This window comes from Gymnodraco acuticeps, unplaced genomic scaffold (assembly GCF_902827175.1).
Source record: "Gymnodraco acuticeps unplaced genomic scaffold, fGymAcu1.1, whole genome shotgun sequence".
Taxonomy (NCBI): domain Eukaryota; kingdom Metazoa; phylum Chordata; class Actinopteri; order Perciformes; family Bathydraconidae; genus Gymnodraco; species Gymnodraco acuticeps.
This window is the reverse complement of record NW_022990673.1, coordinates 3,578,553-3,604,491: the sequence shown is the minus strand read 5'-3', so window position 1 is coordinate 3,604,491 and position 25,939 is coordinate 3,578,553. Positions and strand designations below refer to the sequence as shown.

Below are 25,939 nucleotides of genomic sequence, written 5' to 3'. Positions count from 1 at the left end.
TTAATGTATCACCCAAAATGTGTCTTATACCTCGTCTTTATCATCGATTGTTGACGTATGTAATCTCTGTGCTTTCTTCAAAACTGAAATAAATATCTATCTTCTATTTTTTGGGAGGCGGGGACTTTTATTTTGTATCGTCAAAAATTATAATTACGACGACCTCCAGTGTGCTTGAAAGCTGCATTAAAGCTTAATGAAACGAAATTGCGACCTCTAGTGGTGATGAAGCATTATCACAGTCAGACACCCAAATTACATTTAAACCTGTTATCCTGTGCGGTATTATTTATAAAAGGTGTCTTTAAATGCAAAAGTTATACAGGCAGTAAATTAGATGAACAAAATAAAACAAACATCTGATAACTTTAAACCACAGACGGGTCGCCAAGTCTTTATATACAATTTTCCAATTTTTAGTAGGCTATTAATTCAAAAATAATGTAAAGTAAAATGGTATAACTTCCATACCTATTCAACTTTCGAAATCGGTTCATTATTATTAAAAAAAACCGCACGAATGTGTCCAAATTCTGAATTATAACTGCAAAACCGAAGCAACTTGTGGACAATGCGGGCTCTGGTCCTCCTTCTTTCTGCACAAGTTGTCATCACCAGCACCAGAGCAACCAGGACTGGCAAGCTCATAAAACAAACTCCACGGGACCGTGTTTGATCCACCAGATAGGTACTGAGCAGACCACGCCTTCACAGCTGACACAAACAAAGCTTACTGCGAATAAACCTAACAAAAATCTACCGTCATTTAGTGAGTTATCAGCTTCTCTTCATGCTGCTCTGGACTGATAATGCAGCTGTCCTGTGAGTCAGTGAGACATGCAGAGGACCGAAGACCGGCCAGCTGCAAGGTACGGTGAGGGAATCCATGCATCATTGCAAAAAGTCGTAGTATGCTGCAGGAATGTGAATGTATTAGAGTGAACACAAGTTAATTATAAAAGCAAATGCAGTTTTACTTTCACTGCTCATAATGCAAGTACACACTGAAATGTGTTGTATGTGTTTAGTTCTTAGAGCTCCATGTGTTGTATGTGCCAGGTGACCAGTGGAATGTGAAGCTGAATAAAGTCCCTGCTGAAGCCATAGAGAGCTTCATATCTGCCGGATTCATCAGGTGAAACTGCTGCACATGTTTCATTTGATGCAAGAAACCAAACTCAGAAGATATTACTGTTGACTGACTATGTTTAAATGGCAACGTTAAGTGTTCAAATTCATTTCCAAAATGAAAAAAACATATTTACTTTAAGTAAAGGAGTAATAACACACATCTTTGAGTGTTATTTATTGTTGTGACATGTAACAGTCTGTTGCAGCTGGTTAAGGTGGTGTACAGTTGGATTGTTACAGATATAGAAATGCTGATGTAAACTGTATATATATATATATATATATAAAACTATAGCAGTTTTAACTATTTTATAGTCCTATTCTGCAAAGTAACCACATCTGCTACAAACACAGTGAAGTAAAAAGCACCATATTTTTCTCTGAATTTTGGTTGGATGAATCTATACAGCCTCAGAATACTTCAAATGTACTTATCTTTCACCTGCATCATTACTACTTTCAAATACTGATTTGTTAATCATATTGAAACTGAAGAACCAGAAAGCATTTTTCTATTCAAGGAAACATACAACTTTCCCTCCAAGGGTTTAATTATGTTTCATTAATCCACTGAAGATTACTGACTGTTTCTCATGTTCTGTTTCAATGTTTTGTACAGCTATAATTATATGTTGTATAACAGATATCTAAAATATCCTTTTCATCCCTGTGATGTCAGGGTTTATCCTGATATCACCCTGAAAACTCTGAGGACAGAGCTGAGAGCTTTTCTTGGCGCTGAGAGGAGCATCGACAAATTCTCTTTTCTGAAATGTGTGGGGCGCAGTTTGGCTCTGGTGAGTGCAGCTGGCGTTTTACTGTTGTTTTATATAGCTGGTTGTGTTTCACCGAGCAGACAATAGAGAGAAACGAGGCAGACAGTTGGATTGACAAGTTTACTATTCAAGCTGCTGACACTGTGTGTGTGTGTGTGTGTGTGTGTGTGTGTGTGTGTGTGTGTGTGTGTGTGTGTGTGTGTGTTGTGTGTGTGTGTGTGTGTGTGTGTGTGTGTGTGTGTGTGTGTGTGTGTGTGTGTGTGTGTGTGTGTGTGTGTGTGTGTGTGTGTGTAAAACGTTTTTACTATCACGCCTTCTATAACAACATTCTTTAATACTGCAGGTCAAGAGCAAACAGGAGGGGGATCTCAAAGTGAAGACATTCGCGCCACCGTATGTATGTAGAATCCATGTCCAAATGTACATCGTTTTTCTTTGGAATAGTCTGATGCATAATGTATTGACTAAACACAGGTTCATGTAATTTAAAGAATTTCCTTACCATTTAGCTTTTTTCTTGCATTGTTATTGGAATCCCTTATATTTTCGGTTTGATAGAAAATAGTATTTGGATTTTTCAAAAAAATCTAAATGTCTAAATGTCTCTTATCTTCTGCTTCCAATCCCAGTGGATGGATTACAGAGATATGTTGTTGCCATGTTTAACCTTTAACCACAAAATGACCATTTCCATATCAACAACTCACATGAGACTACTTGTGTGAAAATATATCAAAAGTGAAAAATATAGTGAAAGTATTTAGCAAACAGCTGGATAAATGACACTGCAATTATACTGCACGAGTTGTGCGGTAAGCTGGTAAACATAGGTTTTGATGTAGTTTGGTTGTTGTTGCATGGCCGTCATTTACTTAAATTCATCAAGACTTTTCTCAGTGTTTTGATTATTTATTTGCCATATTATTTGGCATGTTTAAAGAAGGTTCTTTGAAATAATTCAAAGTAACAAAGGGTGAGTTTTTGCTATATAAATGGTAATTTTGTGAGTGAAGTATTTCTTAAATTATATTATTCTATTCCATTTTATACCATCCAACACAATTTTCCCTTGTTTTTTATGAACAATGATTTTTTGTTTGTCATTGTTTGTTAACCTTGTAATTGCATATTATCCTGTGATCTACAGATGTCAATAATAGTACCTCTGCCTCTTTATGTTCCTGTTTGGCTGCACTAATGTGTTGCTGTCACCTGTCGGCAGGCCCCGCAGCCGGAGCTCTACCTGCTGCCCGCTGTGGAGAGCGACAGCAGTGTTTGCTCCCAGTCTCTCACCCCAGACACCAGCAGCAGCTCGCCGGACCAGCAGACCTATTACCAGCCTCCAAAGACCTGCAACCAGCCAGCAGGAACAAAGGAGCCTGTTAAATTCCCCCTCATCCCCCAGTGTTCCCATCAGCTACCTCCCACCCCCAGCCTGGGAGAGGAGGAAGAAGAGGAGGTAGATGAGGAGCAAAGCTATAGTTCTTCAGAGGCAGAAGGAGACAATGAAGAGGGTCTGTCTTCCAACTTAGAGTGGGCAGAGCAGCAATGTTGCACAAAGAAGCATCGCAATCAAAGGGCACCACAGCCTGTTTCACAAAATAACGGTAAAATATACTGAAGTTTTCTGTGCAGCATTAAAAGCATTGTCCTCTCCAACTTTCCGATTGTGATGCCTCACACTTTACATTCATCTTGGTTCGCCATCTCTCTTAAAATCGGCCAAATCTGGGGGTTATTGCAGTTACTTTATGTGAAAAAAGTGCAGGTTTCTGTTACTTAAACCTGCTGAAATTCACTATGTTTTAGGACAGATCTTGTGACCCGTATCCTTATGGTATACTGTATGTCAAAAGAAAATGGCTTTCAGTCTTGCATATATAAAACATCAACATCCCCATGTTCTTTAAAAAGCATATTTCAGCAAACGCACAAGAACGCAGACACAAAACTATACTGTACATTACAAAGTTATTTTCGGATTAAATGTGAACATCACATTGGCATTTTATAATATGGGTAACCAGCACTTTTTACATTAGTGGAATCCAGCTGTGCATCTGCCACCCAACATCTTAACATTGACATGTTTTAAGCCCTTTTAAAACTAATCCTATGATCTCATTACTATACTCAGCTATTCAGTCTCTATAAATCTAAAGCTGTACAGCGTTGTGAGGCAGATTCAGATGAGGTGAAGGAAAATGAAGAAACCTGCAGAAAGAAGAAACAGCACCAGAGACAGAACAGAGGAGCCAGAGACTCAGGAGCAGTCCAGCCTCTGGAGGACAGAGATTCAGGCTTTTCTCTCTCAGATGGGTACTGAGCATTATTACTGAGAGCCATACTTGTACTCTGCAGTGAATACCAGTTTGTTCGGCTGCTGCTTGTTCTAACAGTGTGTTGTTTTGCAGGCTGGGGAAATCAAAAGACGCACATGCACTGAAGTCCATCAGGAATAAACAAAGCAGTGATGTAAAGTATTGCATTACTTATGTCCAAGCTTTTTCCCAGCATCAGTCTCAGCATCTCTTATTCAGGCTATACTCTTGAGTATAACACTTTGAGAAAGGTTGCTCTTCATTGATTTTACAGGGTTTTTAAAACAAGTAGGAAATGTCCAGTTTGTTGAAAGTTGTTTTGGTGTAGTGATAAGTCCACATTCCACAACCAGCAGGTGGGTCTAGTGAAGTGTGGGAGGTCTTTAAAGTGAAAAAGGGCAGGAATAAAGACTAATCCATTCAAATCCTTTGAGATATAGACTCATGTGTTTGTTGCTTGTTTTAAGGTGAAAGGAAGTCCTGCTGTGTTGTCCCGGCCTGGGTTCTCTTCTCCTCCTCAAGGCTTGCCCATAGTCACTCCAAAAAAACCTATCCATCGTGTCTTTCACACAAACAGTAAGCTGTCACTTTGGCCTCATACCAAGGATTCAAGTTTTTTATTTGGTATTGATCCAAACTGACATGTTTGTGTGTTAGGAGAGGAACTGATTGAGGAAATAAAGATGGTGAGGGAGGAGAGAAAGCAGCTGGAGTGGACAAGGCAGGAGTTGCTAAGAAAGGGGAAGGATTTATTGGCTCAAAACAGACACCGCAGGAACCAAGGTGAGCAATAAAAAAACTGTACAAGAAAGAAATAACATCTTACAAGGAATCATCCATCAAGTTCTTCATTTTGCCAGCAGTCAGTGACATCAAGAATAAAGATACATGTTCCATTTCATTTCCTAATTCATGTTCTGCCACTAAAGCTTTACTTGATAGATTGTGGACAACATATGAGAAAGTAAAATTGTTAGTCAAATTATTTTTAATATGTCAACTTTTTCAATATGTAACTAAATTCTGCTGCAATTCTTCTTCAACGTAAAGCCCGTGACAGTTGGAAGAAGAAATATTTTGAAACTAAAAAGGCCACTGCGCCATTGGAGGAAAATCTGAGAAACCTAAGACAGGAATTGGAGACATTTTACAACAAACTCTTGCACCAGCTCCAGGCCAGAGATAACAGAGGGAAGCCGAGACGACAGGGCAGATCTTCCATAAAGGTAAAACTGAAGACAAATTGATTAAATGTTGTAGTGTTTGTTAAGACTAATTCCTAAAAGGTATGCGATGCATGTGGAAGAGTTATTCCTCAGAGATACGTCTTTAACTGTCCTTTAGTAGAGACTAAATATTGATTGGTTTCCCAACCAATGTCAACACTGACATTTTAAAATAAAAATGTAAATTGCCAATATGCATTTATTAAAGCAATAAAATCTACTTTTAACAGGAAAATAACAGTTTGTTATGCTTATTACCCAAGCCTTTCAAATGGAACACCTGTGCTTTTTAAGTAGAAATATTTAAGTTCAATAAAACCCACTTTATTTTGCTTAAACACAATTTCAAGCTTTTTTCTTCTTCTCAATAAAGGCCTTTATATCATTCATTTCAGAACGAGCTCATCATTCAGATCATGACGGAGAGCCATGAGATTGACAACTTAAAGAGGAAGGTAGAGGATGCCAAGATGAAGTTGATAACAGAGATAAAGGTATCTGATTGTATATGAGTCTACCTAAATGTTTCTAAAACCCCTGAGCAAAAGTATAGCTGTTGAACTACAAAGGAAGTTTGAACTAGTTGTTCAAGAAGCATATCTGAAAAATATGCTTTGTTGCACACATCTGTAGATATTTAATGTATCCGTTAAATTAGCTGTTTTGTTCAGGTTGGATGGCCTTATAGCAGTGGGGGGATTATAGTTATCCTGAACTCTGTGATTTACGAAGTCTCCTGATGAACAGAAAGCCTTCCTTTTTGCTAAAGTAAGGCTAACCGCTGCTAACTGTATAGCTGCAGTTAGCCGTTAGCGAATTAACTCTGCTGACTGGACTGGGATCTCAGAAATCTAGGAGTGTCTGTGTTAACACACATATAAATGTTGTTTACTATTTAGTGTTCAGTACTTGAGTAAATGTTCTTCATTACATTCAACAGCTACTGTGTAATCTGCTGAATTATAATAACAAACCAGCTTATTTTTTCCTGAATGCCGATAGTTGAGGAAACAGGCTGCCACAGAGCTGAGGGCCCTGAAGGCTGAGCTGGCCCAGAAGAAGAGTCAGTCCTCTCATCCCGGCCCCATGTCCTCTCTGGGATTTGGAAGTACCACACGGGAAACACCGCAGGCTCAACGAACCTCCATCTGATTCAGTGCATACCACGGTTCCTACTGTTTAAGGCAAACTAGATTAAAGTCTGTTTGGGATTTGTTTTAATGCCATTCAATTCAGGACCAAAACTGGAAAAACACAAGAATTATCAATTTATCATGCCAGGTTTTAAACACTTCCTGCTATATTGAAGCACAAGTCAGGTTTTTTTAATATACAAAAATAGAGGTTACCAATTATTTAGAGATTTTATTTTACAATGTCAGACAAAAAGGATTCATAAAACCTGTATTGTCATGACATTTGAACGATGGATTTAAGACATTTTTATACCATTTAAGGCCTTGTTGGACAGCACTTGATTTGTTTTATTTTAAGCAGCTGTGCTTTCCACATGTCATTCTTTTTTTTACCTGAGTTTTGTGCTGATACTTTTCCCGCTTTTTATTATTATTTGTATTACTATTTCATGTCTGATGTGATCGGATTTCTTCACAAAGTTGGTACTTTGACTTCCTCAGGTGCTGTAAAAAAATCGTTTAACTGGTTGTGTAGCTTCAATAACTTACAGAATGTTCAGAACATATTTTATTTATCATAAGCATAAAGCAAGAAAAAGTGGAGGAATCTGAGTAAGCTCAATATCATAAAATCTAAAATACTGTTTGTGTCACATTGAAAAGATTGGTTGTCTTTTATTTTCTTCCAAGAATCAGTTGTTTCAGTTTGCACAGAGGAATGTCTGCCGTGTAACTACATTCAATGACAACACCAATAAAAGCCACAATAACCTCTGAAGTGCAAGTATGCATCCCTGAATAGAGAGAAGCCCCACCCCATTACTGCAACAAGGGGTTATATTGACCTAGCAACAAACAGGAGGGGTGATGTACATTTCTGCAACCGTGTCAAGTGTATCCAAGCTTCTTAGCATCCTAAGAGAGAATTCCACATCACTGCGGTCTGCTGCCTGGCGACCGGTTCATCGCTGTAGTCCAAGATGTTTCCATTCCACATGCCAATGCCCCTCAAACCTTTGGATTTCACCGCGTCCGCCTTGGGACAAATACTCTGTGGGTCATCATACCAAACCTGATGGATCTGCCCTTCCTGGTCCTAAAGGAGAACAAGACTCCTGAGGTTAACATAATACGTTTTAATTTCAACGTTTCCATATCCTCATCCCGACTTTGAGTAATAACATGTTGAACCAGTGTTAAACTTCCACTTACATTAACTATAAATTGACTTTAAGATAGCACCACTGAAAAGTCTCAGTTTATGATAACTCCTTGTATCAATGAATAAAACAGATGGATTAAGTGGTAACAAAGCACAACAAATGTATTACAAATATTAGGTCAAAGTTATATTTTTTATAAAAGAGGGCGAGAAACACAAGCCTGTTTCCTATTCAAAAGAATTGATGATATATATAAATATAAATAAAAAACCTTGTTGTTAGGGTAGTATATTTTCATTCCTTTTGTTAATGTCTTTTATACTTATTATAATGTACATTTTGTGTTATGTAATACATAATGAACACCAACTACATAATGTGTTACCTGATAAAATGGAGGTTAAGTCTGTTTAACACTTTAAGGGCCTTTATTTTGCATTTATTGTATACTGTATTATCAACTTTAAGTACTCGTTAAGGTCCTGCGGAAACACAGCTAGAAGTACAGATGATGGACAATAAATAAGATGCACCATCTTATAATGATTTGTATAAAAGCCAATAAGAAGTCAGGAATGTTTTATGGCTAAGGGGTGATTTGTTTTGTTTGGGAAGTGACACTGTGGGAGCTCGGTCGGACGCCAGCCCTCTGGATAAACAGACTGGACAAACCATGCCTGACTTGTGAAGTCGTAACTTATCAGGAATAAAAGAGGAGCAGTCAGTGGAGTTGGGACCACACAGAGAGACAAACCATGAAATTGGCACCTACTTTGCTAACTACTAAAATATCTAACTCAAACATAGCTTTACATCTTTGAGCAAATTAAACAAGAATTCAAAGTTAAAATATATAATAAAGACAACGCACCTTGTAATTGAAGTATGGAGCTTTCTGCTTGTCGTCCCAGAGCCTGCCGGACAAAGAGCCGTTGACCTGCGTCATGATCCACTTGTATGTTTTCTGTGTTCCTGCTGCATCACTGCAGGGGGCTCCACGGAAAGGCACTTTCATTAATGAACAAACTCCCTCCTGGTATGGGTAAAGACATTAAGAGATATCTGTGTTTGCATCTTAGAAATAACAACTTCTATATACTCAAACAATAAGTATAAATAAATGATTGAAGTAGAATCTTTAAGAAAACAGTATTTGTTTTCGCTATATTCATAATATGAGACAGCCTATTTCAAGGGGAAACTGAGCGATTACATCCATCTTTACCCTTTTAATAAGCCACCCCACTCAGTTGATAAAAGTCATTTTGAAGTAATGTAAATGTGGGTGTTTGAAGTTGGGTATTATTATTATTACCCGTGTTACTTTCTCCAAACAACTCAAATGATCCCTTTATAGTTTTTGGACAACAATAAAGGCAACAAATATATCAGGCTTTGGCTACACAGGCACTACTTGGAAGTAGAATCAATTCATGGTAATTATATGTATTTTATGGGATATGTTGACACTAAAACAAGAATAAGGAACTACAGCCACAGCGGCACTGTGATGAATGATACACATCCGTGCTTAGTGCTAACGTGCAAACCACATCAATGATGAAAACTTCCTCACAATTATAATGCTAAATGAGGCTGATCATAAGTGGTATTCGACACATTTATTTTTCCGACCAGAAGATGGTGCTGGATACAAAGTTAAAGGATCACCATACTTGGACATGAAAGTCTTTGTCGAATGTCACTGAAATCTGTCCAAAGTTGTGAAGACATTTCACTTAAAACCAACTGTTCTGATCTCACGATGGCTGTAGTGAAAAAGTAAGATTATCACCAAAGTGTTTCATCCATTGGGTACCATGGATATTTGTATCATATTTTATACCAGACCTCAATAAACTAAAATATAACCCAAGCTTTTTATATTTATCTTTTAAATGAACATACTGTATCTCACCTGGGAAAAGTTAAGGCATGGGTAGTCATAGCCGTACCATGGCACTCCCATCACTAGCTTCTTTGGATTGATTTTCAGACTCAAAAACTGGTCATAACCTTAAAAGAAACATAACAGGCATAAGGTGGTGATGAGTAGTTGAATGCATTGACAAGCTGATTTATTCTCATTCATAACGTAAAAACTGGACAACAAACCATTCAGTGTTTGAGAGAGTGGGGCATTTGCCATTGCAATACAGTCCCCCATGATCTGGCTCTGTTCATCATAGGACATCACAAACAGCAGGTCGCAGGACTCAGCGATGGCAACGTAATCATAGCAGCGCTTGTCGATACAATTTGGTGACCAGGCAACATCAAATGAGACCTTGAGATAAGGAATAAGATTCATTTAAAGAAGCCACTTGGTCAAATGAATAAGGCATAGAGTTCAACTAAACTACATGTTTTTATGGTGACATTTGTTGAAAACATTGTGTTCACCTGGGAACCTGGGATCTCCCTGTGGAAGGCCTCAGTGGTCCTTTTGACCAGGTCTGTCAAAGCACGGTACTCTGACGACCCCTCGTTCATGGCCTGCTCGATGTCAATGTTGATCCCATCCATGAATTGACTCTTGGCTAGGTTGACTTTCTCTGTTATCCACGCCGTCCTGTTGTCTTGGTCCACAATGTAGGGTAGGTGAACGTCACCTTTTCAAACAAACAAAGAGAAAGATGGACATCATTATGAGGACGATATGGCCATGAACTTTTAACAGTTCAAGAAGTAGCATCAAAGATTACCAAATGTGTCAGGAACTTGTTCAAACATTAAGTTTGAGGTTGCTTATAACACTGACTGGATGAATTTAACAAATATCAATGAAATAATGTTTCCCCCTTTTCCAATCTATCTCTTTAATAAAGGCAAAAAGCCCAAATTCTACCTTTAAGTACAAGCCGCGCTCCTTTGGAGTGAGCGTAACACATGAGTTCAGCATCATATTTTCCAAACGCTGCCACTGTCGTCACCATACTCCAGTTGTAGGACTTCCATGTCTTTCCACCAACGTCAAACACATACACCTGAAAACACACAGACCACACAGACTCATGACTGGAAGAGTAACTGCTGCTTTTACATACCTTTAATGTCCCACTTTTACTGCATTTTGTTGTTTGTTTATTCATAAATCTTCAAAAAAGGAAACATGTTTGACACTGTGATTTCAGTCTCTTTATCTTAACACAGTAAAGGTTCTCAAACTATAAGAAACAGGCCGGCCTGAATTATGATAGCTGCAACCTTTTTTTGAATTGCCAATTCATGTATGGATTGTTGATTATAAATTACTCATTAAGTCTAGCCTGAATTTGTCCATCACAGGTTACCAGATCCCAAGCTGATATTTTAAAACTAAAGTCTGACATGGTCTGGATTATATTATAGTGAAATTCAGGCAATGTGTGGTACTTGACAGTAGGCTAAAAAAACACTAGTTGATGTTGAAAATGGCTATTTTTCTGGTGACTGACCAATAGGCTACTTTCAGATAAAATCACATCCCTTCTACCCGAGTTAGGTCAGTATTGCTGCATGTGGTCTCAAAAACATAAAAAATACAAGTCTCCTTTAATAATAAAAGGCAGACTAGGGTTTGTGCAAAATGTAAATGTCTTAATTCAAAATAGCTAAATGTACTAATTACAATAATTAGAAGAGTAAAAAGCTAATGTCTAAGGCACTGTAAGTCATACCAGTGAGTGACACTATCAGGGCTCTAGCACAAAACTGGAATGCAGTTGTTATTGAGGAAATTAATTACCCCTGTATTCCTCAAGTATAATGTTCTTCTGTGAGAAAGGTCTTTAATAATATATAAACCATCGGCTTTGCCCCCCGAGGACCAAACTCCGCACAATGGGGGATCAGGTTTTCTGTGCAGCTGCTCCTCGCCTGTGGAATTCCCTCCCAGACCACCTGAGGACTCCACAGACCACTGACGCCTTCAAGAATGGCTTGAAAACCTTTCTTTTAAAAAAAGCTTTTGATTAAACTTTTGTTTATTTTGTTTGTTTTTATTATGCCTCCTGTAGCACCTTGGGATTGCTGTTAGCAATGAAAGGTGCTTTATAAATCAAATGTATTATTATTATTAAACATTAAGTATTGTACAATTACAAAATTAGTCTTTAAATTAACACTTTGATATGTGAGTTTCTAAGCATGAATCACCTCACAGAAGTCCAAGAGGCCACTCTTTCTCAAATATCACGCAACCGTTAAACAAACACAGACAGGCTGGTTAGATAAAGAGGAACAGCAGTCCCAATCTGAAACTTACAACAGAAAGCACAGTAGACAAGTTCAGCTAATGTTGTGTATAGCCATGCATGCCATTCACTCACAACACTGTTCACTGCTATCTCTTTTTCATGTAACTTTTAAAGCACCTTATCATAAAATGGCTATTTAAAAAAAATGTCCAGTCCCTATAGCAAAACCAAGAGTTCTAATTGTTTTCTTTTTCTTTTACTTTATTTATGTCTATTATGCTGTGATCAATACTTGAATATGCCAGTTTAATACTCACTATGCAAAGCAAAACAAATGGATAGTGGAAATGATTTAAAAATGCTATTTGGTGTACCATGTTTGCAATACGTTGATGCTACAGGTCAATAGAGTTCTAATAAATAAGCTAAACATATTAAAATACATTTGGCTCAACTATTTTGATCACTGACGTGTCTTGAATTAATTTTACATAAACATTTTTAATAGATTTATTTTATAAAGCGACTCCAAATCCATATCAGAACTACGCCTGACAAATAAGAAACACCACTTTGTTATTGGATTTAAAGTGCTTATTTGATCTTATATGACATTTTCTTAGGTAAATTCAGCTGTTTTTACTACTTGAGTATTTCAATATTTCAATCCATGTAATGTGACCCAATGCCTTCAAATCAATGCAGAATTGTATTACTACACTAGGTATGATGACACGCCTCTTTTTCGTGGATTTGAAAGTACTCTCTATTTTATATAATATAAAGAAAATTGAGTTTTTTTTTAGAAACTTAGTGAATGTCTGTCGAGTACCCAACCTAGAACTAACTTCAATTAAATTAAATACACCTAGTTTCAGTTCTCGATAAGCAACTATGGTCTTGTTTTGACCAGAGTTGCCTTTCTCTGATTATCTCTTTAGTAATGTGCTATTGGTTTGTAGCCACTCTAAAGTGATTAACAGTATATTTAAATGCAGAATTATCAGTGATGTGCTGCAGGTGGATGTTGAACACCAGCTTATGTCACAGACAGACGTGAACTACCTCAAAGTCTCTCTCGTCCCGGATCTGTTCACAGAGCTCCGGTCTCTCACACGGACACACGGTAGCTCTGCAGACCAGGAATATCGACGATGAAAACAGGAGAAAGTATAACATTTTCGCAGCAGGAGGAAGTTGAAGTCGGCCCAGATCACCCGGAGTTTTAACTGTAAACAAATCACGAGTTCAATGAATCACTGCTGTACGGAGGCTGACATGGTACAAACGTCATGGTTAATTTACACAGCGACATTGATAGTAGGCCTCCTCACCAAACATGTAAGGTTTTCAATTCGATTTAACCATAATTACAATATAATTATACATTTTAGTTATTTAGCATGATTGGAATAACATAAATAAAATAAAAACTTAAATAAGACTTTAGCTTATTACTTATTACCAGATATCCAGTGTATTCCTACACTCTGGTACTTCCACTTTTACTTAGTACAAGCTCTAAGTACTTCTTCCACATCTGTTAACAATGTTCCTCTCAAATCAATGCAGACTAGAAGGCCTATTTACTACACTAGACAAGTAGGACACAACTTATTTGGATTTGTAACCAGAATTATAATAAGATTGCACTTTTAAGTGTTTTTCAGTTTTTTAATAATTATAGAAAAACATACCAAAAACTTGACAAAACAGGGGTCTTACAATGCTCTTTTTATATAAATATTCCTATGAAAATTCTGCTGTTTTATACTGAAAAGTCTTGATTTAAAAAAATCTTTTTAGAATTTGACCCACCTCTTTTTAATGAACTTTAGTCCACCTTCTATGTTAGAGTATACATACACATAATACAATATTCAAGGTTATTCAAGGTTGTTATATTACATTCTTTTTATTAAAACAAGAACGATTTGATAAAACAATCATACAAATAATGTATTTAAATATGCAATATATTTACACAACTTTTTTTGTTGATGCAATTATTTACAAAGCAGTCGCTTTAGATACATGTATTGTTTAATGATGTATGATACTGTACATTAAGGCCTGAATAATTAGCAGAACATCTTAATTTGCTCCATACATGTAATAGTTTTAAATAAAATCTGCCCATGCCTTATATCTAATTAATATGCATGTTTCCAAAAGACTAAATGCCTGTAAAAGAAATCGGGAAAATAAACCAAATGAATAACATGTTTTAACTATACAGGCTGGTCATGAGTTTGATTTAATTTGGGTGTATAATTAATTTATAATATCTTGCAAGCTGAGTAAACAAATGGTGGATTATTGTTTCGAGAGTCAACAGTTACTGGACCGTGCTGATAGTAATGTGATGAAATTGCAGGGCACAATGACATTTTATACAAGACTGACATGTATGCAACCATTTAAAAAAAGCATTCTACAATAATCTTTTATTTATCAATATTAATCATTTATGTGATTTTAAGTCATTGGATGATTACGTTTAATTTAAGCTATTTCTTTAATAAAACATATTAAAAAACATGTAAATTAAATTTTAGTGAAATATAACGATTTATGTATTAAAATGTGTGACACCATAAAATAGTATAACACAGCTTTAAATGTTTTCTGTTAAAATGTATTCTTCATCAAGCAGTTTGTTCCAGGCAGTCAAGTCAAAACAACTTGTTTCGTGACATTTTCCATTTGTGTCACCCTCACTTTGTTTAGTTTTCATGGTCAGGGCAAGGTAACATTAATGACAATCAAGCTGATATTTAGTTAATGATACATTTCGATTTTGGCCCACAGTCAGCAAAACTGCCTTTAAAAGGAAGCCTCTGTTAGCAGTAACTCACATTCACTAACCATGAAGGTCCTTGTGTTTGCTTTAACTGTGGCTCTTGCCGGTGAGTAAATGTCTATTTAAAATGTCATCAACTAAGATTCAAATTTAAATTGAATGTCATTTCTGAAAATGTTGCTTTTTGTTTAGATGCCCTGATGAGTACATTGTAGCAATTCTCCACTAATATTGTTTTTTATTAGGATACAAATAAGAAAATAAACAAACTTTTTTACAGAACGTGTAATCTTGTTGTTTTTTAACCAATGGTAAAGCAGAAAAATAGACACAAAAATAACATTGTTTCTCTTTTTCGCTAGCTGGTTACGAAGTGAACTTTGGTAAGTTGCGTTCTTTCTTTCTTTATAGAATTCTGTTGTATAAAAATACAAAGTCTCTATTTCTTAACTGTAAAAATGCAATCTCTAATTGGTTTTCTGGTCTGTCATTACAGTTCCAGAGTTCGCCAAAGGGAAGACCTACGTCTTCAAATATGAAGCCCTTGTTATGGGGGGACTGCCTGAGGAGGGTCTAGCACGGGCTGGAGTGAAAGTGCTTAGCAAAGTTATGATCAGTGCATTGTCTGATGACAACTTCATTCTGAAGGTAACAGCCAATTCAATGTTAAAGAACAATTTCATTATTATGTATAACGTATGCACCAGAAGAATGATTTTCCAATCCAATGCTCAAAATGTATTAAAACTGTCTCTCTCCTTTACAGCTTGAAGACCCTGAAATATTTGAGTACAGTGGCATCTGGCCGAAAGACTCTTTCACCCCAGCCACCAAGCTCACCTTAGCCCTGGCTGCTCAGCTCTTGAGACCCATCAAGTTTGAGTATGCCAACGGTGTTGTCGGCAAAGTCTTTGCACCAGCTGGTATCTCTACCACTGTGCTGAATTTCCACAGAGGAATCCTCAACATCTTCCAGCTGAACATCAAGAAGACGCAGAATGTCTATGAGCTGCAAGAGGTACTGATATCTCATTTTCATAGAGTTAAAGCTAAAATGAAAGAATACCAAAACTGATAAGCTTATTTTTTTTGCAACTAGCTTGGTGTACAGGGTGTGTGCAAGACCCACTACATCATCAGTGAGGACGCAAAGGCCGAGCACATCCTGTTGACCAAGACTAAGGACCTGAACAACTGCCAGGAGAGAATCATTAAGGATATCGGCTTGACATACACAGAGAGATGCCCTGAGTGTGAGGCTGTAAGTGCACTTTTCCCACTGGCTTCATACTCTCTACTACACTCATGTGCAATGCTGGTGTGATGACGTTGTGCTTCTTTTGAATGCAGAGAGCAAGATCCCTGAAGGGAACCGCTGCTTTTAACTACGTCCTGAAGCCAGCAGCCACAGGTGCTCAAATCTTGGAGGCAACCGTTACAGAGCTCATCCAGTACTCACCCATCAACATCTTGAATGGCGCTGCCCAGATGGAGTCAAAGTATGCGTTTGAATGAAAGAAAAATTAATGCAATTAAAGTGTTTACCACACTATCCTCCTCGAAAAGAGCCACACTGCATGTTGATGGAGTGATTATATATATTTATAGGCAAAAGCTGACCTTCTTGGAGGCCGTGAAGACCCCAGTGGAGCCCATCAAAGCTGAATATCTTCACTGTGGATCCCTGCAGTACGAGTTTGGCAGTGAGCTTTTCCAAATTCCCATCCAGCTTTTGAGGATCAGCAATGTTGAGGCTCAGGTACTCCAGGAAATATTCCAACTTTTCAAATGTTGTTGAAATGATCCCATAGCAACAAATTGAAGATAGGAAATCTTTTTTTTTCTGACAGATTGTTGAGGTTCTGCACCACCTGGTTACCTTCAATGTTGCCAAGGTGCACGAAGATGCCCCTCTGAAGTTCGTTGAACTAATCCAGCTGCTGCGTGTGGCCGGAAATGAGAGCATTGAGGTCCTCTGGACTCAATACAAAAACAGAGCCGATTACAGGTAACTATCATTTAGAGAAGAGACATTAAAATAAAAACAACGTGCGGTGGAAAATATATTAATATCATTCTTTTTCCCAGACACTGGATCCTGAATGCCGTCCCTGCCATTGGTACTCATGTTACTCTGAAGTTCATCAAGGAGAAGTTCCTTGCTGGAGAGCTGACTGTTGCCGAAGTTTCTTATGGCCTGCTGGTCTCTGTTCACAAGGTCACAGCAGACCTCGAAACCATCAAGCTGGCCGAGGCAGGTCAACGTTTAAGTTTTTATTTTGTATTTGTAGTGATGTGAGTACTGGGACGTATAATCACTTCTTTATTTACACCACTATTCAGGGCTTGGCTATGAACGCTAAGATCCAAGAAAACCCAATCCTGCGTGAGATTGCCATGCTTGGATACGGCACCCTTGTTGCTAAATACTGTGCAGAGAACCCATCTTGCCCAGCTGAGCTTGTTAGGGTATGTATTGTATTTTCCCATGTGTAATATATAACTTCAATTGAGTTCAAACATCTGTGATATGAATATTTTTCTGTCCCTTCCACAGCCGATCCATGAACTCGCCATTCTGGCTGTTGCCAAAGGTGAAATTGAGGAGCTCATCATGACTCTCAAGGTTCTGGGTAATGCTGGACATCCTGGCAGTTTGAAGACAATCATGAAGCTCCTGCCTGGCTTTGGCAGTGGTTCTGCTTCTCTGCCTCTCAGAGTTCACATTGATGCCGTTCTGGCCCTGAGGAACATTGCTAAGAGGGAGCCCAAGATGGTGAGACTACATTTTCCGCTTCCTTCCATTATTAATAAGAATACAGTGAAAACCAGTTTCATTTATAACGTACATCATCTTTGTGATTAGGTCCAAGAAATGGCTGTTCAGCTGTTCATGGACAAGGCTCTCCACCCAGAGCTCCGCATGGTTTCTGCTATCGTACTCTTTGAGAGCAAGCTGCCCATGGGTCTGGTGACTGTTCTTGCTACTGCCCTCCTCAAAGAAACAAATCTGCAGATCGCTAGCTTTGTCTACTCTTACATGAAGTCCATGACCAAGAGTACCGCTCCTGATCTTGCCTCCGTGTAAGAACATTACATATTTTGTAGATTCTTTTGTTATGTTAGCACCAATAATCAAATTAATTTTTGTATCTTCTTGCAGTGCTGCCGCCTGTAACGTTGCTGTGAAGATGCTCAACCCCAAATTCGAAAGACTGAGCTACCGCTACAGCAAAGCCCTCTATGCAGATACCTACCAGAGTAAGTTGATAACAGGATAATCATTTGCCGTCAGAGATTTAAGAAGAATACGTTATTTGATGGTTTTCTTCCTTTGCCCTGCAGGCCCCTGGATGATTGGTGCCGCTGCCAGCGCCTTCTATGTTAATGATGCTGCAACTCTGTTGCCAAGAGCCATTGTGGCCAAAGCTCGCACCTACTTTGCAGGAGCTTATGCTGATATTCTTGAGGTATGACAAATATGTCTTACATCACTAGTTAACACAACAAAAGGCTAATTTATCTAGCATGTGCTTAGTAAAAATACTAAGGCTTTAAATGCTGTTTTTCTCAGGTTGGAGTGAGAACTGAGGGAGTGCAAGAGGCCCTTCTGAAAATCAAGGATGTTCCTGCGAACGCTGACAGGATGACCAAGATGAAACGCGTTATGAAGGCTGTACGTTAAACAGATCACACTGAACATTTTTTAAAAAATTATTACAAATTATGATTGCACATTTTATTAAGAGAAGTATTATACTCTGTTGAATTTTACCTTTTCCTTTACACAGCTTTCTGATTGGAGGGCTCAGCCTTCCAGCCAGCCCCTGGCCTCCATCTATGTGAAGTTCTTCGGACAGGAAATGGCATTTGTCAACCTTAACAAAGCCATTGTTGATCAGGTTCTCGAGGTAATGCATATTTTACTGTACGCATGACTGCTTAGTAATAAATGTATTATGAACTTAATATCTAATGTCTTACGACAATGTTGTGTTGACAGCTCGCTAATGGACCAGCAATTAAGGCTGCTGGCAGGCAGGCTTTGGATGTTCTGCTGGGAGGTTTCGCTCTGCATTACGCTAAACCAATGCTGGTTGCTGAGGTTCGTCGCATCATTCCCACCGCAGTTGGTCTGCCAATGGAGCTCGCTTTCTATACTGCTGCCGTGGCTGCTGCATCTGTTGAATGTAAGTTGCAGTTGTTCAGCTTAACTGTTCCTGATTTGGGAAAATTATTCATATTGATACTGAAAATGTTTGGTTTTCTTCCAGTCCAAGCAACTGTGTCACCACCTCTGCCTGCGAACTTCCATGCTTCCCAGCTTCTGAATTCCGACGTCAACATCAGGGCTACCATTACTCCAAGGTAATCCACGTGTTGCTTACTTGAGCAATGATTAAGACTTTTCTCCTCACTTTTACTATGAAAAATAAATGTATTCGTGAAGACTACCCTTAAAATCAATATGTTCTGTCCCTTGCAGCGTTTCCATGCATACCTACGCAGTTATGGGAGTGAACACTGCTTTCATCCAGGCTGCCCTGCTCTCAAGAGCAAGAGTACACACCATCGTTCCCGCAAAGGTTGAGTTAAGAATTGACATGATTAAGGGTAACTTCAAGCTTGAGCTTCTGCCGGTTCAAGGCATCGACAAGATTGCTTCTGCAATGTAAGTATTTGTCCTTGCTTAAAGTCACAAGTTTCACCCAGTTCTGAATAATACTTTTTTCAACTATATATTTTCTTCTCCAAAAGTGTTGAGACTTATGCTGTTGCAAGAAACGTGGAAGACCTTGCAGCTGCCAAAATCACACCAATGATCCCAGCTGAAAATGCAACACAGGTGTCAAGAGAGACTTCAAAAATGGCATCCTCGGTGAGCTTGATTTACTGACCACCATTTCCAGCACTAGCATTTACTCTGTAATTAATCTGGTGCCCTCTGTTTTACAGTCAGCATCATCTGAAATCATTCCCATTGATCTGCCAAGTAAAATGGCCAGCCAACTGAACCTCCCCAAGACCTTCGAGAAGAAACTGTGCGCTCAAATGAAAACCTTCGGAATCAAGGCATGCACTATGATCAAATCTCGCAATGCTGCCTTCATCAGAAACTGCCCACTCTACGCCATGATCGGAAAACATGCTGTCACCGTTGAGGTTTCTCCAGGCAAGTGAAATGGATAACAACAAAATTCCAGTATTTTGAAGAAGTTTATAAAAAGGTAACATATGTAATTATCAATTTGGTTGTAGCTGACGGACCAGTCATCGAGAAGATTGAAATTGAGATTCAGGTTGGAGAAAAAGCAGCAGAAAAGATCATCAAAGTGATTAACATGAGCGAGGAAGAGGAAGTTATCGAGGACAAGAACGTCCTGATGAAACTGAGGGAAATCTTGGTTCCTGGTCTGAATAATAGGTCATCATCTTCATCCAGCTCCAGCAGCTCTCGTTCAAGCCTTTCATCATCTGCTTCATCTATTTCTTCATCCGAGTCTTCCTCCTCTAAACGCAAGAGCAATATGGTGGACCTTCTCTCTCCACTCAGCAGGCCACCAAACAGACAGAGAAGTTCCTCCGAAGAGTCCAGCTCCTTGTTTGAGGTAAGTTGGCTTTACCTATGAACATATACAATATGTGCAGGAATGATTCTATTTGTCTATTGCAGCAACAACTGAATGAGATGAAGTTTATCAAGAACCATGTCCATCAGGTAATTATCAGATTAATGAGACAGAGACATTGTGTACGTCAAGACTTAGTATGCTTAATGTATGGTTTCTTTGTTTGCAGCATGCCCTCTCCACAACTCGTGCCAGCAGCAAGAGCAGTGCCTCCAGTTTCGAGTCCATCTACAATAAGGTAAGTCAACAGACCAAGCCATTCCAAACTTGTTTTTGGTTTGATATATCTAAACTTTCGTTAATATCAATATCTTGTTTGCACTTTAAGGCCAAGTACCTCGCTAACTCCGTCACTCCTGCTGTGATCATCCTCATCCGCGCTGTAAGAGCCGACCGCAAGGTTCAGGGATACCAGATCGCAGCTTACTTTGACAGAGCTACCGCCAGACTTCAGCTCATTTTTGCCAACCTTGCTGAGGGGGACCACAACAGAATCTGTGCCGATGGTGTCATGCTGAGCAAAAACAAGCTGATGGTAAACACATTGATTTTATGATTAGGCAATAGTTGTGTGATGCATGAGATTTTAACTCATTTAAAAAATCCTCCTAGGCCAAGGTTGCCTGGGGCCTTCAGTGCAAAGAGTACGGAGCTGAGATCACAGCTGAGACTGGTGTTGTCAGTAAAAATCCTGCAGCCAGCGTGAAGGTTACCTGGGAGAAACTTCCAAAGAGCTTGAAGCGCCACGCAAAGGAGTAAGTCTCACATTTATGCAGATTTCAAACATTTTAAAAACAGAGTAATGAGTTCCTACGTACTCTGGGAAACTTTATTTGAAATGCAACATTTCAACTTCATTACATTCTTTACTTAAACACGAAAATAACCATAATCTTTATGCTTATAGGATCTCTAAGTACATCTCCTGCATTGCTAAGGAATACGGAATAAACCTGGAAAACACCAAAAATATTTGCAATGAGATTAAACTGTCTGTGGCTGTTGCTTCTGAGAAAAGCCTGAATATTGTGATGAAGACACCAAAGGTTTGACTTTTATTGCCCATCATTCACACAAAACACTTTTTTGAATCATATTTTGCCTCCCAGTTTGTATGAAAACACTAAATCGCTTTGTTTTTTTATTTATTACAGATGACAGTTTACAAATTTGGCGTGAGACTCCCTTTTTCTCTGCCAATTGGAAACACCGCTGCTGAGCTGGAACTCTACCAGGACAACTTGTCTGAGCAGATCTCTTACATTTTCACCAAGGCTAACGCAGGTGAAAATATTTTGAAGAACAGGTTTTACTGAATAGGCAGACTGATCAGTGAAAAGCTAACTTGCTGTTTTATCTTTTCTTCCGGCTCCTCCAGCTGAGTGCACCTTAGTCAAGGACACACTGATCACATTCAACAACAAGGAATTGAAGATTGAGATGCCACTCTCTTGCAACCAGGTTTTGGCTCAGGATTGCACCTCAAAACTTAAATTCATTGTTCTGCTGAAGAGGGATCAAGCACAGGAGCAGAACCTGATCAATGTGAAGATCGCAGATATGTGAGGACAACACTTATTTATATCTAAAGTGTAGGATCTGTCCATGTACAAAAAGGCAAGAATACAGCAATGACTGTGAAACATGTATTTCAATTGTCTTCACACAGTGATGTGGACCTGTACTCTAAGAACAACGTTATCATGGTTAAGGTTAACGGAGTAGAAATCCCCATCGCCAACCTGCCATACCAGCATCCCACAGGTTTGTTTTTCTATGGACTCAAATGTAACTGTCATACTAATATTATTACATTTTTTTAAAGTTAAAAATCACATTTATATATGTATTTTTTTTTAGACAAAATTCAGATCAGACAGAGAGATCAGGGCATCGTTCTCCATGCTCCCAGCCACGGTCTCCAGGAGGTCTTCCTGGACCAGAAAGAACTGAAGGTGATAAAAGATCATCAAGATTAAGATTTATTAATGTCCATACTGTTGAGGGAGGAAACGCTGAACTGTTTATTTCCCCAGGTGAAAGTTGTGGACTGGATGAAAGGACAGACCTGTGGACTCTGTGGAAAGGCTGACGGAGAAGTCAGACAGGAGTTCCACACACCCAACAAACGTGTGACCAAGGACGCAGTCAGCTACGCTCACTCCTGGGTGGTGGCTGGAAAGAGCTGCCATGATGCCTCTGGTAAAACGAAATGATAATACCTCTATTCCGCCTATCGTATATAATTCAACAATATCTGTTTAGTTCAAACCTCAAAACAATTGTGAAGTTATCCTTCATTTGTAATCTTTATTTTCCTTTTATTATTCTTGTATCCTTATTATTGTGCAGTTGTATTTCTTGTTCTCGGGTCTCTCTTGAAAAATTACATTAAAATATAAGAATATCATTTAAACTCAGAATGGCAAAAATAGCATATAAAGATACGAATAAAGACTTCTGTAGGTCAACATATATATATATATATATATATATATATATATATATATATATATATATATATATACCTATATACCTTTTTTAATCTTTTCCAGAGTGTTACATCATGCTTGAATCTGTGAAGCTGGAGAAGCAGGTGATGCTCTACGGCAAGGAATCCAAATGCTACTCTGTTGAGCCTGTGCTGCGCTGCCTGCCCGGCTGCATGCCAGTGAGGACCACCCCCGTCACTGTTGGATACCACTGCCTGCCCGTTGGTGAGTCTGCAAGAAATCACAGCTGTCTTACAACACATTTTTTGATATTTTATGATGCCTAACTACTTTACACTCTCCTCTTTGCAGATTCTAACCTGAACATGTCTGAAAGTCTGAGCAGCATCTCAGAGAAGAGTATTGACCTGAGGGAAACAGCAGTAGCCCACCTGGCCTGTCGCTGCACCGCTCAGTGCGCTTAATGTTAAAGCCTTCAGTCATATCATGTTTTACTTTTTGTTGTATTATTCATGCAAGTCAATTAAATTACTTTGTTTGAGCTGTATTAAATAAATAAATGACGGAAGCATCTATATTGTGTGTTGTCCAAAGTTCTTCTTCAATAAAGCAAACTGAAAGATAATTGATACAGAGGCCCAATTCCAAACCGCCCCCTACACCCTACCCCTACACCCTACCCCTCCGTTTGCATGTTTCCGCAGAGGGTCCGCCACATTAAGTGCTGTTCCAAACCAACGAGTGTGGAGGGATAGTGGGTTATCAAGCCCTCAAACAGCGAGTCTGCATCGCACCTGATTTCACCTGCTGCTCCACCTGACAGGACCCAACACTGTGTTTGTCCGTCATGAAACAAGCTGTTTACAAACAGTTCCGTCGAAACATTCACTGATAAACTGCACAACAAGAGCTATTTAATATCTTCATACAGATGTTAAGAACTTCATGGTTACCTCGTATTTGTTTAATCTTTTTTTAAATCATTTACTCATGTCTAGTCTAGAAAACGGTAAAAGTTGTGTATACACAGACTTTTGCGAAAACAGCTTATTAACATCATATTTTAAAGGTGACCTATCATACTATATTTGAACAATATATTGTAGGGCCATACCTATATAAAGTATATAATATAGTTTTTTTTTCAAAATACCAAACAGATCCTGCATTTTAGCCATGCCTCATTTCGCTCTATATGCTCTTTCCAGCCCTGTTTTTGCAGGGGGCTGATTCTGTGCAACCCAGTCTCATGGCATTTCGTGTTCACCAACACGATTTTTAATCTATTGATTCGTGTTCACCAACACGATTTTCCCCTTTTTTTCGTGTTGCACAGCACAATTTTAAAAGCAATGTATTTCTACTGGTAATGTGTTTCGTGCCTGTGTTCCGGATTAACTTGTTTCCCGATCAACTTGTTTCCCGATCAACTCGTTTCCGTGGGGTGCGCGGCTTTCGACTGAAATACACATTTCGATCGCTTTCTTCTGTCGTTTACATACATCTTTTGGTATATTTGGCTTCTTAGGAACACGTTGATGCACATCCAGTACCAGTGTGTGAGGTTGTGATAACGATGGCGATATCCGGACGCGAACAGCGAGGACTACAACAAGACAAACGAGTTGCTCGAATAAATCATTTAAACCAGCTATTGTTGCCAGACTTATTACGGAATATCGTTGTTAATGTCCAAGTCCATCTGTGTATACCTTCAGACAGCCTCCAAGTGAAGCACACGGTGTTTACTCACAGTTTGAAAGCAGCGTGGAGAAGTCTTCATCTGTGTTAAACTGTGATCCTCCCAGGGAACTGGGACCCGCCCAGGTCAAAATGTGACCCGCCCAGGTTAAATTGTGTTACGATTTCTGTGGCTATCTACCAGCGATCATGTTTAATATGAAAGACTACCCACACATGTATCCCTTATAAAAACGGTATTGTGCAGCACTCATCACGGAGGTGATGAGTCCGCCCACCGTGCACTTTGGGTCGGCCTTGGTCAAGCCCTTTTGACCCCCCCAGCCTGGTTCTCGTAAAAGTTTTTCGCTCAAATGACACCATGGAGGAATGTAACGGGAGTTGACAGGGGACTCTGCCCGCCTCACGAGTGCCTCTCGGCTTTTTTGGCATCCGTCAGGAACTGAATTTCAAAATAAAAATAACCGGAAACAGATGTAGGCATTTCGAGCGATTACCCAAGATCCTCAGCTATGGTTTAATCTCGCTGATTGGATGTTTTAGCCGCAATGCATGCTGGGATTTGGTGTTTATATGATATGAAATCCGGAAAACATTTTAAAATAATACTTAATTCCGAGTGTTCTTGCTTTTCTCTCTGAAAGCCATCACATAACGGCATTGTAATACACGGTTTGGCTGCATTACATATTACAGATCTGCCATAGTTCTTTATTTATAGAGCCCTGATGAGAAGACCTTTGGAAAAACTGGAAGAAATGCCGCCGAAACTGAATACTTGACGTGGATCATAAATATATCAACAATTAAACAACATCTTCAATTTCTCTTCACACAATACGTCTCCTTGCAGTATCAACACTAATTTGGCTGACTTTTACATTTGATCTAATTCATAGATAGGTTATAAATTTACACCATAACGGTGCACAGCTGATATAAAAGGACTTGTAGTTTTTAAAGATATTACTGATTTTCTTTGAATATAAGAATGTAAATACTGAGTCTGAAATAGTATAGCAATATGCTGTAAAATTATTTGAAAGCATGAATAAAACTACACATCTTCAGATGTTGTACATACATAAGTGTCCTACACTAATAATACAAAGTTATTATGGCTGTGTGTACCTTGTGTGCACCGCCTAATGGTTAAAGCATGTTATTGAATTTGTTTTTATGTGTTATATTTGATTTAAAAAAAAATATTAAGAGTACATACTTTCATAGGGGGAAAGTAGAAGGTCTGTGATAGAAATATAGAATATAAAAAATCAAGACGATACTATAAGTGATCTCTACAATAAAACAGTTTAGTGCAGGATGTACAAAGATATTAATAGGAGGAGGTGCAAAACAGAAAAACGAATTAACCTTTATTTAAACATTAAATAATACTTTAGATTAAGGTCTTCTTTTAA

General features: G+C 38.6%; 3 protein-coding genes across 4 annotated transcripts; 2 read left to right on the top strand and 1 right to left on the bottom strand.

Moving 5' to 3' along the window:
- The first annotated feature begins 636 nt into the window (after positions 1-636).
- Positions 637-7,360, top strand: spata1 (spermatogenesis associated 1). Of its 2 annotated transcripts, XM_034229921.1 has the most exons (13): positions 637-688; positions 771-869; positions 1,029-1,135; positions 1,811-1,928; positions 2,251-2,304; positions 3,130-3,514; positions 4,091-4,226; positions 4,322-4,382; positions 4,696-4,804; positions 4,886-5,011; positions 5,279-5,454; positions 5,850-5,948; positions 6,457-7,360. In XM_034229921.1, the coding sequence occupies exons 2-13, from the start codon at positions 810-812 to the stop codon at positions 6,604-6,606; spliced, it is 1,581 nt and encodes a 526-aa protein (XP_034085812.1). In that variant the 5' UTR covers positions 637-688; positions 771-809; the 3' UTR covers positions 6,607-7,360. The 2 variants fall into 2 exon arrangements, with proteins under 2 accessions (XP_034085812.1, XP_034085813.1); XM_034229922.1 differs by having other exon boundaries at positions 651-869; positions 1,060-1,135; positions 2,251-2,300.
- Positions 7,146-13,195, bottom strand: ctbs (chitobiase, di-N-acetyl-). Its single transcript, XM_034229923.1, has 7 exons — positions 12,997-13,195; positions 10,602-10,740; positions 10,157-10,365; positions 9,869-10,040; positions 9,672-9,769; positions 8,625-8,786; positions 7,146-7,686 (listed from the first exon to the last, which is right to left on the bottom strand). The coding sequence occupies exons 1-7, from the start codon at positions 13,108-13,110 to the stop codon at positions 7,498-7,500; spliced, it is 1,083 nt and encodes a 360-aa protein (XP_034085814.1). The 5' UTR covers positions 13,111-13,195; the 3' UTR covers positions 7,146-7,497.
- A 1,605-nt stretch (positions 13,196-14,800) lies between these two features.
- LOC117555151 (vitellogenin-2-like) lies at positions 14,801-23,392 on the top strand. The gene is made up of 34 exons (XM_034229919.1): positions 14,801-14,840; positions 15,097-15,117; positions 15,231-15,382; positions 15,501-15,752; positions 15,834-15,995; positions 16,085-16,233; positions 16,343-16,493; positions 16,585-16,742; positions 16,823-16,988; positions 17,078-17,203; positions 17,292-17,510; positions 17,601-17,818; positions 17,898-17,995; positions 18,080-18,204; positions 18,309-18,410; positions 18,526-18,645; positions 18,738-18,924; positions 19,009-19,102; positions 19,221-19,406; positions 19,493-19,613; positions 19,691-19,907; positions 19,994-20,343; positions 20,409-20,453; positions 20,534-20,602; positions 20,693-20,899; positions 20,977-21,119; positions 21,272-21,410; positions 21,519-21,648; positions 21,743-21,926; positions 22,034-22,128; positions 22,225-22,319; positions 22,401-22,566; positions 22,920-23,081; positions 23,169-23,392. The coding sequence occupies exons 1-34, from the start codon at positions 14,801-14,803 to the stop codon at positions 23,279-23,281; spliced, it is 4,962 nt and encodes a 1,653-aa protein (XP_034085810.1). The 3' UTR covers positions 23,282-23,392.
- Positions 23,393-25,939: the final 2,547 nt, after the last annotated feature.

Excerpts from the sequence above, each read along its gene's own strand:
- spata1 (XM_034229921.1), top strand. The coding sequence starts at position 810 with ATGCAGCTGTCCTGTGAGTCAGTGAGACATGCAGAGGACCGAAGACCG. Across the intron at positions 3,515-4,090 it reads GCCTGTTTCACAAAATAACG|ATTCAGATGAGGTGAAGGAA; the intron begins GTAAAATATACT and ends GTTGTGAGGCAG. Across the intron at positions 4,805-4,885 it reads TCGTGTCTTTCACACAAACA|GAGAGGAACTGATTGAGGAA; the intron begins GTAAGCTGTCAC and ends TTTGTGTGTTAG.
- ctbs (XM_034229923.1), bottom strand. The coding sequence starts at position 13,110 with ATGTTATACTTTCTCCTGTTTTCATCGTCGATATTCCTGGTCTGCAGA. Across the intron at positions 10,741-12,996 it reads GGGACGAGAGAGACTTTGAG|GTGTATGTGTTTGACGTTGG; the intron begins GTAGTTCACGTC and ends GTGTGTTTTCAG. Across the intron at positions 10,041-10,156 it reads GGGAGATCCCAGGTTCCCAG|GTCTCATTTGATGTTGCCTG; the intron begins GTGAACACAATG and ends CCTTATCTCAAG.
- LOC117555151 (XM_034229919.1), top strand. The coding sequence starts at position 14,801 with ATGAAGGTCCTTGTGTTTGCTTTAACTGTGGCTCTTGCCG. Across the intron at positions 16,989-17,077 it reads AAACCATCAAGCTGGCCGAG|GGCTTGGCTATGAACGCTAA; the intron begins GCAGGTCAACGT and ends ACCACTATTCAG. Across the intron at positions 23,082-23,168 it reads ATACCACTGCCTGCCCGTTG|ATTCTAACCTGAACATGTCT; the intron begins GTGAGTCTGCAA and ends TCCTCTTTGCAG.